The following is a 21,360-nucleotide window of genomic DNA, read 5'->3' as shown; positions in this document are numbered from 1 at the left end:
GACTAGTGACATTATGTCAGTGACAGTTATTGTTATATAATAACCAAGAATTACCAAGAATTGGTATTTGCACCATCTTCAGTCATCCTGCAGGTGTCCACTTAGACCCAGGTGGACATGTTGATGCCATTTTCATTAGGAATCGTTTTATTATCCAACTCTTAATTTTGTATGCCATATAGGGGGGAAAAAACAGTATCATCTTCTTTCACAGTTAAACATGCAGACAATAACATTTAAATTTTTAATAAAGTCACTTCTATTTATGCTGCAGGCAGACAGTGGGTACAGTTTCACATCTAAAACGCCAGTCCACATTTAATGTGTAAATGTAGGATTCGTGTGAACTTTTTTTTCCCCCATGTACAATTGCAGGTACTCAACTATTAAAACAACAGCTATCCTGCACTAGTTTGGTAACTGAAAATTTACTGAAATGGCAGAAATCGGCTAATCACGCATCCAGATCTCAATTGCGATTCTTGTGCATAGCTCCTCTGAATTTGACTGAAAGTGGGAACCCAAACAAAGTAGAATTTGATCTTTTAATATTAAAAAAGAACATTTTATTTACATAAATTACAAGTAAGCACGCACTGCTATACCAGTCTACATTAACACACGTCCTTTACGTTGTCTAGTTGCCTAGTTTTCATCACATTCACTATAGTTAGTCACACATTTTGCTTAACAGAAGGGCTAACTTGATCTCAAAGCATTTTTTTGTCAATGTCTAAACATCTGGATATATTCACAGCACTGTAAGAACACAATAAGAACAGCCTTTTGTTTTTGTATAACACTATTGCTTCACAACCACCCATTTGACAACAAGACTCTTTAGGACAAGGCACGGTGCATTTAATCACATCTATCTGTAAACCAAGGAGATCACAGCATATTAAATCTATACAAAAAAAAAGGCTTTACAGTTGATACATACTGCTCACTGTAAGAACATCGTTACGCTTTCACAGTTAGAGTTACCATTGCCACTGTCAGTCTAGTTATCTCTCTGCAACATGTTAGATGCCATGGGGGCTTTGTCATACACAGCTCTGTTGGATGGAAGGATGATTGATGACAGGATGGTTGCTTCTGCTTAGAGAGGAATGTTTTTCACAAAGAGGATGTTGTGGAGTCCACCACTTCTCGCCCGTTGCAAACTGCTGGCACATAGTTGGAGGCTGATCCTGAGGGAATAAAAGCAGTGATGTTAGAGTTTCCTGCAAACCAGAGATAAAAGCTGCGAGGAGCAAGTGGTCCAAATACATTAGGCACCCTGTCTTTAAGTACAATTTTGAGGTATCCTTTTTGTGCATGACTTTTATTGTGAAGTTTATTTGGCTGATCACGATTATACAGACTTGCACATAAAATGTTACAAAACAATACAGTTTCTGTCCGGTTGCTTCATCACTAGCTATAATTGAACAATGTGAAATACTGCAACCAGAAATCCATCACAGCTTACAGTGCTATTTTCCAGACAGTATCCTTACATTGTTGAATTCCTACTTTTAATTGCAGCAATTAAATACTTTTTATTTCTTACATCATTTTTTTTTCTGACAACAGAAATCACTTTAGTCTAAGAGACGAGATAAAGCATAAAGTGTCAGAAGCCTTTTAATGCGCAGCTTTTCTTTTGGACTAAAAGCAGTGTGAGGTCTCCCAGCTATAAAAGAGTAAATGGCACGCTCACTATAGAACCATGTAAACGTCTCATATATATTTAATGTGTTTTTTGTCTGTGAACATAGTCAGTTTATTAATTGGTTTCAGATAAGACTTTCTCTTACCCAAAATGAAAAGAAAAACATAATGGCATGGTTATTAATTGCAGAGCTATGCTGCAAAACTACAGAAACAAGCAGGAAAAACCTTTCAGTATTATATAGAAATTTCTTCACTCTTACCCATGTTCCACTAAATAAGAATAATAAATTTTTAAAAAAAAATGAAATAAATGATATTTCAGTGTTTTACTGCAATGCTGTCATTTTGATCTGAGTTTCACAGTGAAACTGTCAACTGTTACCCAGTTTTATTTCTGATTTTATTGTGAAGCACTTTTGTGATTCTTATACATTTTAATTACTTACTTTTTTGTAATACTTACTTAATTTTTTAATTATGTAAGATGCCCTATCCGTATGGAAAAGGGTATCTCAGCTTAGAAAGAACACAGACAGGCATATTCTTATTTGCCTGCCAGCACCTCACAAATTTAAACAGTACTGTATATTTCATTTACAGTGCTGTGAAAAAGTAATTGCTCCCTAAACCTAATAACTGGTGTTGGCACCCCTGGCAGCCAGAGATTAGGCAGTAACACGTTACTTGTAACGTGTATAGTAACGCGTTACTTGTAACTATTTGAAAGACTGAGTGTAAACACAAAAAATATTTTATTTTATGTGCTGGAATGTGCAGAAAATAGGTTTAAATGTTAAACTAATTTCTTCAAGTCAGAGAATGTTGCATATAATTAAATTTTTACTTGATGCATAAAGTTAAAAGATTAAAACTGATAAAACAAGTTAAAAAAAAAAGAGACTTTTCCATTTGATTACATTTTGTATGATGGATTATGCAGAAAAAGTAGAAGTGGGCTGAAAGATCTATCGCTTTATTAGTTATTCAGGTTGTAAATCGTGTTTTTAAAAAGTAACTAAGTAATTAATTACTTTTGAAAATAAATAATCAGTAAAGTAATGGGATTACTTTTTTGGGGAAGTAATCAGTAATTAGTTACTGATTACTTTTTTCAAGTAACTTGACCAACACTGCTGGCAGCAAGAACAATGCAATAAAGCATTACTCTTTCACACAGGGCCAAGTTGGTTTGACTGGGCTTTTTATTTCCTGTGAAGTGTGACAAATATGCAAAAAAATATCATAAATAAATAAAATTAAAAATAAAAAGGCCAATTAAAATAATGGGCAAATCCTGAAACAACAGATTTTTCAGCTTGCAGCCCATTTGTGCTCGTCTACAAATTAAATAATCTCCAAGTTTTACGTAGACTGATTGTTTAATATTGGAGAAAGCCATGTTAGCTGATAAGTTGTGTTAAATCTCCTGGCTGTATATTCATATTTACCATATAAAGTGTGTATGTTAGCATGTTGAGCTAAAGACCATCTGGTAGTCCTTTGTCTTTATGTTGTGTTAATAGTTTCTTTTACAAGTAAAGAACCATATTCTGTATACTCTGCATTAGTACCTTTTGAGAAGCTTGAGCTGGGGGCAGAGGCAGACGTAGAAACTGTGGTACTGAAGCGGTTGGTTGTGACTCTTAGTGTGGCCACATTTTTCTGGGGCTGAAAAAGGATGATGTGGACCTTTGGGGCGAAGAGGCACCCGAGAACCACGGAGCCACTCAGACTGACGGAGATGCACATGGTGGTGGTCTGTACCTGGGATGAAAGAGAGCATGTGTGTAATGATGGCTACATCAGTCTGCTCTTTGTTTTTTGTTTTTTCATTTGGTCTTCAAAAAGACTAATGAAGTTCATTCAAAGGCCACCTGGTCCCAGTTCTTCTCTCTCACACAGCCTTTGATCAAATCACTCATATTTTCATTTATTCCCTGTTCTGGTTATTTACAAACCTTAACCTTAATGTGTGGTTCCTTTCAAACATCCATTAATCAATCTTTACATTAACGTCTTTTCTAAAAGTCAATCAAAAACCAAACACAACCCTGTAACAAATATTCACTTATACATGGATATAAGCTTTACTAATAAATAGTGATATAATAAATTAGATGTTTAACAGAAGATTAACAACTGATAATCAACTTTTTGTTCAAGAAACAGAAAGCAAAAGAAAACGTTACCTGGATGGAATCAAAATGAAAAACAAATCAAATTTGTCCCTTTCAGGTTTCTTATAGTTATTATTCTCACATTATTAGCCATATTTTACATTTTGAACAGTGTGTGGTTTTCAGCTGCGTTTGTTAGCAATTCTAATTGTCCATTTATATGCGCATGAACATGAGGGCAAGAAGTCGAAAGAGAGATAAGCACAGCTGGCCGTCCTGGAAAGTCGGAGCCTTGTTAGTCATATTTCAGCTGCTAATGTGAGCTGACTGCTGGGGTCATCCTCCTGAGCTCCGTCTCTTCCCACCCCACTGGTTACCCCTGCAGTCCAGGAACTTCTATTTGCAGAACCACAGCATGAAGTGAAATCTCTCCCAAACATACTGCACAATAACAGCACTGCAGAAATATGAGAAGTCATCATGCATTTCAACTTCAAAAATAAGTAGTGAAAAGCACCACCAGGACTCCTGGTAACATAACTTTGCCTTCTCTCTGCAGCTCCTAATCTTTTTCAGCCATAAAGATAACTTTCTAGCAGCTATTCCCTTTAAACAGATTACACAAGTAATTAGAAACCACCAGTGTTTGCAACAGCACAACATGAGCTGTATTTGTATGATGTATTTCATTGTTAGACATTTGCATTTAATGTCGTTTTAGCTTATTACTCTTTCTTAAATTTCCTTCCCTTTTATGAAGCACAATTTAATGTACTTTAATTTAGCCTTTATAGGTTGTTTACTCACTGTTTTATTACCCAGTGAGTAAAGTTCATACTACAGAAACTATACTGTAGAAAGGAGACGGAAAAAAATTAAAGGTTTTGAACATGAAAGAAAATGTGTCTACATAACAGTAAAACCTTGGGCTCATCATGATTCACTAGGCTACCCTCATTACGATATTACCGTGTTATCCAACTCTAATTTGAAATGTGGCAGCTGAACCCACAGCCATTGTTATTGTTGTCACACAGAACCAAATCATCAAGATCTCCAGTGCAGTGTGAAACCCCTCATTCCTTCAGTTAATCTCTCGGTTGCAATTTTAGTATGAAGCCTTATTTCCTACAAAATGTATCTGGTCTCTTAGGGGCCACTAAGGATCAGGAAAGTTGGCTTTTGGTTCATGGGTTGGGTACCCAAAAGGCTGCTTACAACAGTCATGAAAAGCCAGAGGTTTCTCATGATACAAACCCTCTGTGACCCTAGACCTCCCCCCTATCTGTTTGCACAACAAAGGCCTTGTTGCACACTTCGACCAAAATGCTGTGACAGTAGCCTTGGGACTGCCTAAGGCATCAGCACTCATAACTTACATGGTCTGTCAGTTTTATGCTTAAAGTTTTGTCTTATTTATCCTATGTCACATTGCACAAATAAATAAATGCATTTATATATGCAGATATTAATAAGACTAATATGCTATATGGCTAAAGTCACAATGCATATTCAGCATGTTTATTCAGTGTAGTTTGATGCACTACAGACTAAATTTAGCCTGTAGTGATTTTTTTAAAGGCTAAATGCTGCAAAAACATTATCCCTATGCGACAACTCTGTAGCAGATTTGTCAAATTTCCTATTAGGGAGGTAGTGCCACAAAATGGGCAACAGTAGGCCGCTCAAAATGATTATTAATACAGACCATAATGTTGCTTATTGTGTTCCCTGTATGGGTTCCCACTGGGATTTAGCCTAGGTTTTTAAAAACAAAACCTATTGTAAATCTCTAGAATCCATCTCTTAGCTGAAAAAATGGGTCAAAGAGCATTTAGTAATGCCACGGTTTAATGAATCAATCTGACTGTCTTTAACTATTTCTATGGGTATATCTTTGTTGTTTTCTTGAAAGATCCTTCAACTCACATGAAAAGAAAGCTTTCATGAGTCTAGGTGAAGGTGATCAAATGGAATGTGAAAGTGACACCTTCTTCAGGGATGCTAAAAACACAGGGGACAGTCATTTATAGACTTTGTTTGCACTACTCCACATAAGTTGGCTTTAGAGGTTTATAGAAATATGAATTATAAATACTCAATTTGCTATTTATCAGGAAAAAAAAAATTCTGGATAGTTACCCTGTAGTCACTGGCTGTGACGTAGAAGATAGGCTGAAAGGCGAGCCAGATGATGCAGGTGGTGTACATGGTAAACCCAATGAACTTGGCCTCGTTGAAGTTTTCGGGACACTTTCTTGTCTTGAAAGCGTAGACGGTGCAGAGGATGATGAGAATGCAATTGTAGGTGAGAGAGATGAGCATGCTGGTGTCCCTACTGTTGCACTTGAGCGTAACAATGTTTCTCCTCTCTGGGCTCACCTCCTTTCGAACCCCTGGCACCTCCACAAGCAGCCAGATAACAGCCACTAGAAGCTGGCAGGAGATAAGAGCACCACAGATTGCTACCTGGGAGGCCGGGCTGATGAAACGTGGCCGCTGCGCTCCATCCTTTACCCCACTGAAGATGCGAGCGATGCGGTTCGTCTTGGTTAGGAGAGCTGAGTAACATACTGCGAAGGAGGTCCCCAGGCCTAGACGGCGTAGGGTGCAAACAGCTGTGGAAGGCTTGGTGATGTAGATAAAGGTCATGCTGTAGCACATCAGCACTCCCAACAACAGGATGTAGGAGAGCTCACGTCCACTTGCTTTAACCACCGGTGTTTCATTGTGCTTGAAGAATACGCCTACTACTGACAGGGTACACAGTATGCCAAGGCAAGAAATGGTAACAGGCCCAATAGCCCAGGCATCCTCCCACCGGATGTATTCTTCAGGCAGATCATAGCAGCCAGTCAAGTTAGCCAGAGGCCACTGACCGAAACTACAGTCAGCACAGGTGAACTCATCCTGCAGGTACTGGTAGGACTGACAGGGAATACAGATCCAGCAGCACACATCACCAGGCTGCATGCTCTTCACTTCATTCTTCCTGCAAGGGTCACTACATTGGGAGGTTGGTGGCACATCACCACGCCAGTGCACCATGGTGGTATTCAAGGTCAGGTTCTGGTCCCAGTAACCAACTTTCTTGTAGACGAACTTCCCCTCGTCTTTGTGGTAATGAAAGATGTTGTAGCGGCTTATGCCATCACCAACTGAATCAAAGCGCACCATATTCTCTGTGTCTGCAGGTTTGAATGGTGCTGGTGGGAAGCATAAAATACAGCAATGAAGACTTAAAGGAAATATAAAGATTTAAAAATTCAAAGCCAGGAATATAATAATAATAATGACAACAACAACAACAACAACAATAATAATAATAATAATAATAATAATATAAGAATAACACAAAAGGCAAAAAAAGAAAAAGAGAGCCAAAGTTCAATTCATGGACTGAAGAACACATGTTTTTGTATAATTTAAATTAAAATACTTTTTTTTCTGCTATTTCATGTAACAGGAAATATAAATGCACTGCGTTATATACAGCTTTTCCTATCAAGCCCTCTAAGCCCTTTATACTACAAATCACATTTTTAACATAAGACAGTTTCACGCATATGTTGTTAGTGTTAGTTCAGGAGGGCAATGGCACTTTGACAGCAAATTAGAGGATCCAAGGATCCAAACCACTGACCTTAGGATTAATGCACCTATTCAACACCTATTCAACCTCCTGAGCCACAGCTGTTCTCTGAATTTGTTCATTCATTCGTCCTGTCAGTATTATTTTAAGAAAAGTATGTTCCCTGCCCGCTGTTTCTTCAGTGCCAATTCATGGATTATTTTTTGCTAATTGAATAATTACGAAGCCTTTCTCTGCTCAGCAGAAGTTGTTTGCTTAATCCTGTGTCATGGCTCTTTGCAACCCTTATTTGCTTTGTATCCATGGTGAAATATTACCACTTCCAACCATTTAAAAAACATGTTAAATTCTTTTTTTTTTCATGTTTGTTGTTTACTTATGTTGTGCATACCTTCAAATTTGGTCTTCAAGATGAACTCCTTGTAGAACCTTTTGCCATTACCTGGTTTCATAGCATCGCAGACCTTAGATGTGTTGGAGCACACTGCTTGCCTCATGTTGTGCAGGGCATAGGCCATCGCATAGACTGCGTTCACCACAAACATGATTTTGGATTCCTGTTCGAAAGTTCCATCTCGTAAGCTGTAGTCAGCACAGCCAGGCTCCTGTAGGTTGCAGTCAAACCGGTGCTCCCAGAACTCCCTGAACCACGGGTTCCTCATATTGGTCGATGGGTTCAGTTTGGTAAAGTAGTCTTCAAACTCTCTGACAGGATAGGAGGCTAGTTCAATGGTGAAAGCTCCATCTGCTGCAGTCTCGCTGCCCCTCACCAAACCCTCCTGTGCTCCCCACCCATCACTGGCCACCCAAGTGAAAGTGACATTCATTCTGGCAGCAGCCACAAGGAGCTCGCGAGCGTCCTCACTGCGCGTGAACAGGATGACAACCTTTGCGTTAGACTTTTGTTGCAAGGAGCGGATCACATTCTCATAGCCCTGGCGGTTCATGGAACGACTCACTTTGGCTGAAGTGGCAATGCAGATTTGGCGAGAGCGGGCCTCCTGCTGGAAGGCGTCAATGCCTGTTTCACCATAGTCACCCTCTGATGCTACTGTTGACACGTATGTCCAGTTAAAGTAACGCAGAATCTCAGCCATTGCTTTAGCTTGGTAGAAGTCAGGGGGCACGGTGCGAGCGAAGTAGTCATAGCGGGTTTTATCACTGAGCTTTGCACTAGTAGAGGCATAGCTGATCTGAGGGATCTGGAACAGTCGCAGGAGGTTAGCCACCTGAGGAAAGCAAAGAAATGAAAATGCTATCAAAACAGTCTCATCACATCCTCTCATATATATATATATATATATATATATATATATATATATATATATATATATATATACATATATATATACATATATTATACATACACAGGAACTGCTGGGAAAAAAGGAAATAGGTGCAGTGATATATTGAAATATATTTAAACATAAATAAACATACAAATAAGGGGAAAAATAGTTTGTACAATTCTAAAAGCTTGAAAGTCAATATTTGGTATGAGCATCTTTATTCTTAGACACAGCCTGAGCTCTCTTAGGCAGGCTTTCTTTTCTAATCTTTGATGAGTCTACAGGTATAGTTCTCCAGGCTTCTTGGAGGACATTCAAAGCATTGCTTTGGATGTTGGCTGCCTTTTGTTTTGTTCTCTGTTGTGATGATCCCACACTGCTTCAGTAATGTTGAGGTCCAGGCTCTGGGGAGGCCAATCCATGACTGATAGTGCTGCATTCTGTGCTTAGCTAGGTATGGTTTTACTGCATTGACCCCAACCGGTCGCAGCAGACGGCCGCCCCTCCCTGAGCCTGGTTCTGCCGGAGGTTTCTTCCTGTTAAAAGGGAGTTTTTCCTTCCCACTGTCGCCAAAGTGCTTGCTCATAGGGGGTCATTTGATTGTTGGGGTTTTCTCTGTATGTATTATTCTAGGGTCTAAGGGTCTACCTTAAAATATAAAGCACGTTGAGGCGACTGTTGTTGTGATTTGGCGCTGTATAAATAAAATTGAATTGAATTGAATTCATTGGCAGAGTGTTTGGGATCATTTTCATGCTGAAAATGAAGATGCTACCACAAAGACACATTGCATGATGGATCAAAATCTGATGGTACTTTGCTGTGTTCATGTCCATCAATTTTGACAAGATCCCCAACACCACTAGCGACACTGCAGACCCTCACCATGACAGTGCCTCCACTGTATTTTGTATGTCAGACAAACCAAGTGATTATTTGCTGGAATTTCAGAAAAAGGCTTGAGCCGTACACTGATGTGCTCCCAACACTACAAAGTTGAACAAGATTTTTTAAACATACAGTCATATTTGTTTAAATTTATTAAATATACCTATTCCTTTAATTGTACTTTTTAACCTGTCTTGCATTACACATAGATGTTTTATCAATTCTTAATTACAAAAATATGGGTTCCAAAATAATAATGAAGAGTGCAGAGTCATTGTTTTTGCTGTAAATTGTATAATAAAGTGTAGAAATTAATTAATTTACTTATAAGTCCTGCATTAAGTATTTATTCATTTGTTTATATATTTTTAAGCTATTCTACTTTTTGACTTGTATATTCTGTTTGTAGTTTAAGTGGAGCCATTAAGTGCAGATTAGCTATCTGTCTGATAGTCTGATTCAGCTCAGCGGTGGAGACTGGCTGTGGAAACAGCAACAATTCAGTGTTTCTCTATCTCAGACTGCTTATTGTGTCAGAGATCCACATCACCAGCAGCCAGTGCCACAAATCGATTCAACAATAGTGCAGATAACAACAGCAACAATGGCAGACAGATATGAGTTTTATCAGTGGGATTTTTCTGTTTTCTCCACTTGAGCCATTCTGTCAAGTTATTGGGGGAAGATTTTGCTGGGACTTATGATACCCATGTAACCCAGATAATACATTAATTTCCTCCTGGAGCTGATTGCTGGTGCTGCTGAGTTCACCAGGGCTAGATGATAATCTTTGACTGACAACTCAGCGTGGCATCCTTGTTGAACACAAGCCTGCAGAAAACGACTGTGTCGTAGTCATACCATAAACTCATGGCAATTATTTTCCCACACAGTATTACAGTGCCATGGCAGCAAGGCAGTAAAAACTTGTCATTTTCCAGGAATCCCCTATGAGACACAGTGGTGATTAGTGAATACCCATGGGCTTCAATGTGACCGCCTCCTCCCTCAAGCACCACTGTTTGCCTGGAGGCTTTCCAAACAATGGCATCCCCGTGTATGTAATTGGAACCTACTACACTAACTCCAAGCCCCAATTAAAGTACCATTTTGTCTCCCAGGTCTCTCATTCCAGCTCACAAAATCCTAAACAGAGCTATTAGTCCTTTCTGTGATGATATAAATCATATGTATTATCCTGCATACACACCAAGTATACAGTGTTCTGCATGTAGCATGTTCCCAGATCATGTTACTCAGTAATATTTTGTTAACCTTGAGATGTAAGTTATTATTTGTAAGTTATTATTATTTGGTGCTATATATAAAAACATCCATCCATCAATCCGCTTATCCTTTTCAGGATAAGCTGTCTTATCCCAGCTGTCTTAGGGCGAGAGGCAGGGTACACCCTGGAGAGGTCGCCAGTCTGTCGCAGGGCTAACATAGACAGAGATGACCATTCGCACTTGCATTTATTCCCACATATGGGTAATTTAGTGTTTCCAATTAACTTAACCCCATTGACAGCATGTCTTTGGATTGTGGGAGAAAGCCGGAGAACCCAGAGAGAACCTATGCAAACACGGGGAAAACATGCAAACTCCACACAGAAAGACCCTGGCCTGATGGTGGAGTAGAACTCAGGAGCTTCTTGCTGTGAGGCAACAGTGCTAACCATCATTAATTTAATTTACCACCTCTTTGTCTGCTCGATAGTGCACATATCAAATCAGCTAATCACACGGTAGCAATTCATTGCATTTAGGCATGTTAAAGACAACCTGCTTAAATTTAAACCAAGAGCCAGAAAAAAATCAAGTCAAAAGCACGACGTTGAGATAAACAACATTAAAGTATGGATTCTCCATTGTGGGGATGGTATTATGGTGTGGAGGATACTTTAGCAGTAGCATTGTTGATGACCAATAACAACCATTTTATGACAACAGTGCTCCCATCTTCTGATGGCTGCTCCGCAGGAAAACATGCCTTCCAACAAAGTTCAAATCAAACTAGTTTCATAAACATGGCAGTGAATGTATTCACACGGCCTCCACAGTCACCAGATCTCAGTCCAATAGAGCAGCTTTGGGAAATGGTGGAACTCAAGATTCACATCATGGATGTGCAGCCAACAAATTTGCAGTAACTGTGTAATGTCATCATGAAAATATGGACCAAAGTGTCTGAGTAACATTTCCAGCACCTTGGTAACTGTATGTCACAAAGAATTAAAACAGTTTTTTTGGCTAAAGGGGATCGATATGGTGCTAGCATGGTGTAACTAACAAAGTGCCTCATGTATATCAGGTCAAAACACAGACGTGAGACTAGTTGTTGTTGTGAATGCAATCCACAGTAGGCTGTTAAGACTAAAAAAATCACACTAATCCCTATCTGCAAGTTGCCATCTGCTTAAACTTGTTAAGCTAAAATACCCAAAAGCTAAGAAGCAGCATAAAATACACCACAACCTCCTGAGGGGAGAAATAGAGTAAATATGATGTATTTTGGCATTGAAACTGTACCCAGTAGTATTCTTTCCAGTGATCTTAGTGTGGTCTCATGCAGTTATTTACACTGAGATATGTCTGTTGTTGAGACATAGGTATGCCTGATTAAATCCACTGATTAAGGTTATGCTGCCTGGGATATATACACCTTTTATGCAAGCTAACATGTCAGCAATCACAATGAGCCAGTCAGTCACACTTGCATGATAATAAGGTAGTTTCCTCTTGCAGGGTTTTTTTAGACAGGCAGTTGGCCTTCATCAATAGATTCTTGGAGAAGCTTGACAGCGCACCTTTCAGGACGGCACTGGAGTGTGTGACAGTAACCGTCTGTTCATCCTCATGTGGTATTTCCCACTTGTTCTCTCAGTCGGATAGAAACACCCACCGCACCGGCTCAGAGGAAGAGACACCAAAAACTCTAGACTTGTATTTTATTTTGTGATTAAGTCACATAGCTTTGGAGGACTGTACACTTTCACTGACACTCATTTATTTTATTTAGTGGGTCCTGGGTCCTTATTTTACAAACTTATAACTCAGGCTTTTAACTTCAGTCAAACTCATATTAAGTCTTCTCTATATAGAACTTTTTTTTTTTTTAAGTTTGTGCATAATGAAGAAAGGTGAAATATTATCATATATGAAGCAACCATAATCAGATCTCTAGTGATGAACCAAACCTATATAGGTTGTTTGGATCAACTGCCCAAAGGTATTCCCAAAATTACACATAGTTCTGATCATAATTAAAATTGTACATTCACAAAGCATATTTACACAGCAGTCACAACTACAACTGGGGGAGGGGTGGGTATTTTCCACCAATCATGAGCGATCTTTAAATTGAAACTCTTTCCAGATGTAGAAGTAACATGAGCTGTGCCCATTTATTTTTTGAGGACGGGTTTATTATTACATAACTGCAATATTATTTGCATAATTAGTTTACAGACCTCATTAGAATTACAGGTTATTTTTAATATATCATAGTTATTATGGAAGTACATTAAATAGTTAAGGGTTGTTTTGGTTCTGTTGTTAAGGAGGCTCATTAGTCCAGCCAGAATCTCTTTAACAGGAAAAAACAGAGAAAACGCTCTATTATACTGCACAGGAAGTGCTTTCATGACTACCAATTTATACATAAACTAATATTTTTATTAAAAAGCTGTAGGTCTTTATATGTCAAGAGAAAGCTGTTTGGTAATCAACATTTATTTCATTGGCATGTTTATGTTGACTGATGTCATTACCTTGAATCATTATTTAAATGTTGTAAAACTTTACAACTTTTGGGTGACTGAAGGTGAAAATGATGCTTAAAATTGTTGGTTGTATTCAGTTATCGTGATATATTTGGTAAGTTTTGGTAATTATATTTGATTAATTGCAACTTGAAATGACTGAAATACATTTCGACCCTTAAATTTTGGCAAACATGGCCCAAATGGGGATATGTGCTCCTTTTCAGATGATCATTATTATTATTAAACTTTTCGTCCAGTTTTGATGAAATTATGCTCAAATGACCTGGAACTTTATCAAGTGCGAAATGCAATTGTCAAATATTAATTCTTTTATTATATCTGACCTTGAAATTGTCCTTCAAAGTAGTAGGAAACCTAATAATGCTTAAAGGTAAAGTTACATATACACATATAGACATACATCCCACAAGTGAGCTGCTGTTATCGCTTCCCGCATTGATCAGGTAAAGCATATACCCTAAGGCTATTGCAGAGCCTGAGTTTGAATCCTCCCTGAAGCCTTTTACTATGTATATTCCCAGCTCTCTCTCTCTCTTGGCTTGCGTGACATCTCTTCATTGTACTATTTCAATAAACACTAAAAAAAAAAAAAAAAAGCCCCCCCAAGTAATATTTTCATTTTCTTTCAGAATAGGATATTGAAAGTACTGTGAGTAGAAGTTGCAACGGTTGAACAGATATAAACCTTTTCTCTACTGGTGCGCTACATTGTTAAAAATTTGAATAAATCTGATTGTGGAGACATCCAAAGGCCGACATTTGGCTGAATGATAAAACTAACATATCTACATATCATAATGTTCTGAAATTGTGTACTGGAGAAAGTGATCATGTCACATCATCCCATTCCACATTTTGATCTGGCCTTGTAAGATGGACTCTAAAACTGGGTGCAGTTTTCTTCTGAACTGTGTGATGTAGAAAAACAATCCTGCTACGATTTCTAATGTAGGGCTAATGTTTCAAATTAAGTCTTCCTTTCTCTGATTTTTAAATTTGAACATAATAAAGAAAAATTATCATACAAAAAATTGTTGACTAGTGATTGTATAAGATTTTTTTAGGGTCATTATTTATGTTCTTTTGGCCTAGCAATTCAGTTACATAGATATTTTAAGTATTGTAAGTCCACTGAATAGTTACAATGTATCAGTTATCTATCCCAGTTGGTCATGTAACTTATATTTCAAACATTAACGTCCAAAAGAGCACCATCAGTATTCAATGTAAAAATATAACAGAATGACTGCTTTTCATGTTAATTTAAAAAACAACATTTAATTCCGCAAATTTTTGTCTACCACAGCCCCCTCCCTGAGCAGTTTCCATCAAATATATTGCATGAAAAATAAACCATGACCACATGTTCTGAGTAGCGTTGTGTGTAAAAAATAAATAAACAAATTTTAAAAAAGGGGGGGGGGGGGGGGGGGGGGGGCTGTAAAAAAGTGTTTCTATTTCAAGAAGAAAGTTAGTCGCCAAAGTAAAGGAATCTAAGAATGTAGTTAGACAATGGCCAACATGCCGAATATCTATGTCAATATTGGTTCAGTCAGTAATATGCATCATGTAGTTTAGACCACATTTGGAGGAAGCATTAAAAAACTGAAACAGCTGGAACATGGGAAGAGACTTTCTAATATGTCTTATAATATGTTTCAGGATGGAAAGCCCCAAAGATCAAACTGAGTCCTGTAGTAGATACAGCAGATGACACAGGTTAAATTTGTGCATATATGGTTTTGCTGCTGAATTAAGTACAATGCATTTGAATTGTATTAGTTAAATTCAAATACTGAAATTGATAGGAAAGGGTTGAGTGCAAAAATAAATATGCAGTGTAAATCATTAAACATGTTAATTACTGATATTTTTAATCAAGCTGCTAAAAAAGTACACGGTAATTAAATTCTTGGGCAAACTATAGAGTTCATTTAATTTAATAAGAATAGATTTGTTGCTACATTAATGATACATGTCATTTTAAAAAACAAAAAGAACAACAATAACAATAAATGTACTAAGTCTGAGCTCCACTAAGTCCTTGTGTTTTTTGTAGGCTATGCAAAAACACATCAAAGGTAAAAGAAAAATAAACCTAAAAGTGATATAACTGTAAATGAATCGGAAAGCAGTTTGTATGGAGCTCTTTGAATGTTCAATCTATCATTTGAATATGATAATTTATCGGTGCACTGAAATATATGAGAAAATGGTTGTTAATGAAAATAACAGCTTAGCATCATTTTAATGTATGCAGCAGTTTAAACTTTGATCAAAACACTCACTGAGAGGGAGCAGCACTAAGGCTAAGTTGTTCTGCTCTACTGTGAAGAGACAGCTGAAACAGCAGAACACCGGTGGTGACTTAATTGACTGTGCAACATCAAACAGACACATAGTTTACACTAAAAATGTTCGTTCACTTCGGTCTAGTTTGTTTTTCTCTTATGGCAAACCCAACACCAAGTGTGAACCTTGTGTTCAGCTGCAGAGTCTCTCTGCAGTTCTCCAAACCTTCTTCAAAACTGAAAACTCCAATTCAGATGAATCAACATTCTTCTGCTTGCTATTCTTTCCACTTGGACCTATACACACACACACACACACACACACACACACATATATCTATATATATATACATATATACATAGTGGCTTGCAAAGGTATTCGCCCCCCTTGAACTTTTCCACATTTTGTCACATTACAGCCACAAACATGAATCAATTTTATTGGAATTTCAAGTGAAAGACCAATTCAAAGTGGTGTACACGTGAGAAGTGGAACGAAAATCATACATGATTCCAAACATTTTTTACAAATAAATAACTGAAAAGTGGGGTGTGTGTAATTATTCGGTCCCCTGAGGCAATACTTTGTAGAACCACCTTTTGCTGTAATTACATCTGCCAGTCTTTTAGGGTATGTCTCTACCAGCTTTGCTCATCTAGCGACTGAATTTCTTGCCCATTCTTCTTTCCAAAACAGCTCCAGCTACTTGCGTGTAAAGGATCCAAAGGGACTATCAAAAAGTAAACTAATTTTCAGACGCTTATGCAGTGCCACATTTCACCAAACAGCTCGTGTGAACAAGGGCACAGGGCACTGCACAAGAACCTCAAATAATGTTCTATGTGATTTGAATTTGGCAATACACTCCAGGAAGTCACTATCACCTCAGATTCTAAATGTAAGTATATATGGCCACAAACAGACCCATATTTAAACAACTGAACTAAGCCACAGATACAAACACACAAACCCACAAAAACAAAGGGCTAGACCTATTCACGTGTACTTTATATAAGACCATGTCGTGCATGCATTTATGTCTGTGGATCCCAGCCGGCTGTAATCAAAATCTGATATCACAGCTCATATAGCTGGCGATGCAAAGGCAGAAAGGATTGTTTGTTGAATTGCTTGCATGAGCTATTTCAGGAACAGGCAAATCTTCATATTAAACATACACCTATTATTTCCTCCCACCAGCAAAACAATACTCACCACACGAGCAACCTTTTGAGCCACACTTGAGAACAGGAATACATCTGCTCTTTATCGCCTTCTTAGAAAATAATGCTTTGATATATCACTTCTAGCTCCTAGCACTTCTGAACCAGCTTGATAGGTTTGGCAATTTTTACTGTTATTAAGACTGAAGTGCAGTGCTCCTGTCACACAATCTTCAGCGCTAAATTTTAAATAACAGCCACGGGTTCTGCGTAAAGGCTCATTTTTTATTTATGTGATACTACGTAGGAAAAAAAACAACAGCTCTAAGACGGGCGAGATGAAGGGAAGTGCATCGAGGCACAAATAGGCTAGCACCATTATTGACTGTGTGGGTCTTGACTCGAACCAGCTTTCCAGTCATTACAATGTTTTCCTTCACTTTGAATGACATACTGATGTGCTAATTAGAGAGCTGCAATGTGTTCTCTGAATGTGCTAAACTTTTCACTTCTAAAATAACCGATATTATATTCAGCTATAATATCACATGATAAACAAAAGTCTTTTGAAGTTAACACCAAAGCAAGGTTGGTTTTTGTTTTTTGTTTTACCCGACTTACTCTGTGAGCGGGGGAAAACAGAATAAAGACAGAGTTAATAAAACACTGCACACCAAACGTATTAAACATCGATATGTGGCGGGACAGATGTTATAACCTGAAATTATTGAGGACCTTCCCAGATGCTTCAGCAATGATAAAATAGAGTTTATCTACCGGTCTTGAAGGATTTAGTTGGTGTTTTTTGAGTATAATTTCAAAATATTACACCTTTAGATGTCTGCAGTCTTGATGTCTGGAGACTGAAGGGAGATAAGTTGATATTGTCATATTACATGCCAGGGATGGTTCATCTTAAAAAAAAATTTTAATGTCAAAAAAGTAACCCAAGATTTACAACACTTTTTTCCCAATCCATACATGAGTTAATGTAGGTAGATTAGACACAAGCAGCTGGGCTGTGCATATAGTCTGTGCAGTGGATTGAGCTGCTTCAGAGCTCTGCGTGTTGCATTTTTTTATCTTCAACATAAAGTTAATGTTGAAGATAAACCTGTGGCTATGCCTCTAAGAAAATGTCATTTTTTAAATTGTTCAGCTACCCAAGCATAAGACATTGTGGGAACACATTAAAATTATTTAATTGTCTTTCTTAAATGATTTCTCTGTGATGCTAAGCTAAATCCATAGGTGTAAAATGTGTGGGCTGCTGGTTATGAATCATAGATGCTTCTATATGGCTAACATCCTGTTTGGCACGGTAAACTATTTTCAAAAACCTCAACTGTGAGAAGATATAACAAAGACAACAAAATACACTGGGATGAGCAAGGCAGCGATGCAAGCCTTCTAAATGTTGCTGGGCTAATTATGAACAAATCCTTTGAGACTAAACAGAAACTGGCTCATCTCCCACCATCGTTACCACCTCTTGTCCTTGGCCCTATCACAGGCAGCATCAGCCTTTTCCACACGCAGGTGGGCACATCCCTGCCAGCCAATGGAGACATATCCCGCAGATGGGAAAAGCAGCTTCTCTCAAAGTTCCCCAGGATGGTCTCTGGCACTCATCCTCCTCTGTTTTATAATGCCCTTCATCTCCACAAAGTGCTTCTCTGGGATAAATGGGGACTGTGAAGACAGTGACCTCTCAAAAAAATCCCACCATGGGCCTCAAGCCACTCTCACGGCTCGATTCATTAAAGTGCCCAGGAAGTGAAGGCACTCACAAAGAGACTGTTGAGCATCGTGACAGTAGAGGTATGTATTCAAATTTATACAAAAACAAAAAAGCAGAGAGTTTCTTTTTTAGCCTTTGTGACTGTGTGGCTGCTGAAGATTCATTCACAAGGAAATAGACAAAAAACAAGCTGTTCTTTTGTCAAGGCATCATCAACATTACTATGAAAGGAAGCCCTGAGTGTAATGAAGGCTTTAGAAGATTATAACATGGTGCTGGATATCCTCAGTCCCTTTCTGTCGAACTCTCCATTCAGCTTTAACACACTCTGACGAAGCATTCATCTCTGCAAGAACTTAGCAAAGGTTGGATCATATTCTGGCTGTAGCACAACTCAGTGTTATCTATACTCCTCAATGCATGGTGATATGCAAAATGAGACAGTTCAGCTGTCATACTTTATATTTAAAGAAATACTAGATTTCAAAGTGAAAACCATACAGCCTGCAGTTATAAAGGATAAAGGATTCAGTTATTTATAACATTGGCTTGACACTATGGCAAACATTACTGATGACTTTTTCTATTGAAGTGATGACACGTGATATTTATAAGTTAAAATACGAAGCTTTGTAAGTGACCTAGAGTACTACACAAAAGTCTTGATCTTTGTTTTACTTTGGACATTGGTTGCTTTTTCACTCATTTTCTTATAGCTGACTCACGTTCAGACTAATGTTTTTCTTTGTTTGTTGCTTAGTACAGACCTATGAATCATTCAAACATAAAAAAGGCACCTAACTCAAGGGATGGACAAGTGTTGTATCAACAGATAATAAGCAACTTGGCAAAGAACCAATTTTAAATTGTATCATTAGTCACTTTGACGCTAGCAGCCTTTCGCAAACACATAATTTGTTCCCATTTTGTTAGTTTAATCTACAAAAAAAATAAATAAATACCATGGACACCACAGTTTGACAGGCATAAAACTGTACTTCTGCTTCAACAACGTGATTCCCAAAGAGCTATTAGCCAAAAAACTTGGCATATCTCAGCATGGTGTGCAGTTTGTCATTATTAAATTTGAGGAAAGTTGACAAGTAGAGGACAAGTAGCGCATGTCTTTTATCTTAGCTCATTCCCATCACCCTCGAACAGTCACAGCAGATAACTGCCCCTCCTTGAGCCTGGTTCTACTGGAGATTTCTTTGTATTAAAAGGGAGGTTTTCCTTCCCACTGTCATCAAATTGCCTGCTTATAGGCAGGCGGTTGTCTGATTGTTGGGGTTTCTCTCTATTATTGTAGGATCTTTATCTTACAACATTAAGCACCCTGGGGTGACTATTGTTGTGATTTGGCACTACATAAAAAAATTGAATTGAATTTACTTGAACTGACAAAGGAAGAATTGTCAGGTCAAAAAACTATCCACAGCCAATAAACAGTGTCTGAAAGTCATGTATAATAGCGGGGGGGGGGGGGGGGGGGGGGGGAATCCAGCATGTCCTGTTCACTGAAGCCTCAACAGAAATGGCCTCAGTTGAAGCATGGCTTTCAAGAAGCCCTTGGTGAAACTGATGCAACTGAATTAAATTCAGCTGTCATTATGATTTTTAACTGAAATAAGCTGATTGTAGCAAACCCACAGGATGAAAAATGTGCTTGATTTTTTTTCTTTCTATTGGCAGTGTGTCGATGACTGAAGAGACTTTGTAGTGCAAGTAACAACATGAACTGTAATGCAATTATTGAATTTAGCACAGTAACGAGTCAGTTTAGAAGGCAAAGCTGGGTTTTTCAAATTGGACGGAAAATCAACAGTTAACACTTATGGAGTTATACTAATCATCAGTCACCCTAATCATCAGTGTTATCATCAGTATGTGTGGAAGAGGTCAGGAGAAAGGTAGAAAAATGAGTGTCTATAACCTTTTGAAAAACCCAACAGAGGCTCTGTCGTGGTTTGGGGCTGCATTTCAGCCAGTGGTGTTGGGGATCTTGTCAAAATTGATGTAATTATGAACACATAAAAGTCCTGCCAGATTTTGATCCACCATACAATACCATCTGGAAAGCATCTAATTGACATTTCTTCTTTTTTTTTTTTTTTTTTTACCATGGCAGTGATCCAAAACACACTGCCAACAGAGTAGAAACATACCAGGATAGAAAAATAAACAACAGAAGACTACCAGTCATGGACTGGCCTCCCCAGAGCCTGGATATCAACATTACCGAAGCAGTTTGGGATCAAGGTTGTGACTAATATCAAATGAAAAGCTCTGTCCTTCAAGAAACCTGAAGAACTATTCCTGAAGACTACTTAAACACGTTACAAGAAAGGGTTTTTATTAGCTTTAGAAAAGCTGAAAGAAGCTTTTTTTTGCTTGAAAAGCAAAGCCAAAGCATCCAGTGGTCAAATTAGACACAAAAAATATGAATCAGCAATATAACTGAATAGAGATGTTACTGAATGAAACAAAACTGTTTCATTAGTCACATACATAAATCCGTGAACCAGTGAAACATAATGTTGGTTTCCACCACAGGAACTAACGGGCTTTTTAGGCCACCATAACCTTTTGTGCCTAGTCAAACTGCCTCTGCAGTACCTTGCAGAGGAGAAAAAGTACCTATTCCACAGTAAGTTCTTCTCATCAGCCACAAAACACTGCTGAGCATGGACTCATTGCTTACTGGCTGAATTTGGACAGGAATGTAGGAAGAATGGAGGAAAGGAGTCTGTTCAAGTAAGTTAACTTTCACCTTCACCAAGTTCCTGCAATGTAAGGTAGCTATAAGTAGTGAGAAACCTAAAAGATTTAGCA

General features: G+C 38.1%; 1 protein-coding gene across 2 annotated transcripts in view; it reads right to left on the bottom strand.

Annotated features, from left to right (window-relative positions):
* Positions 1 to 526: 526 nt before the first annotated feature.
* Positions 527 to 21,360, bottom strand: part of grm2b (glutamate receptor, metabotropic 2b) — a 28,491-nt gene continuing 7,657 nt past the window's right edge. For both annotated transcript variants that reach the window (XM_004548709.4, XM_004548710.4), the window contains exons 3-6: positions 7,760 to 8,597; positions 5,919 to 6,982; positions 3,231 to 3,423; positions 527 to 1,193 (exon numbers count right to left, since the gene is read on the bottom strand). In XM_004548709.4, coding sequence (XP_004548766.1) covers positions 1,120 to 1,193; positions 3,231 to 3,423; positions 5,919 to 6,982; positions 7,760 to 8,597 — 2,169 coding nt within the window. In that variant the 3' untranslated portion in view covers positions 527 to 1,119. The remainder of the gene's footprint in view (positions 1,194 to 3,230; positions 3,424 to 5,918; positions 6,983 to 7,759; positions 8,598 to 21,360) is intronic.

Source organism: Maylandia zebra, linkage group LG5 (genome assembly GCF_041146795.1).
Source record: "Maylandia zebra isolate NMK-2024a linkage group LG5, Mzebra_GT3a, whole genome shotgun sequence".
Lineage (NCBI taxonomy): Eukaryota > Metazoa > Chordata > Actinopteri > Cichliformes > Cichlidae > Maylandia > Maylandia zebra.
Note: the sequence above shows the minus strand (reverse complement) of the source record. Positions and strands in the feature narration are given on the sequence as shown.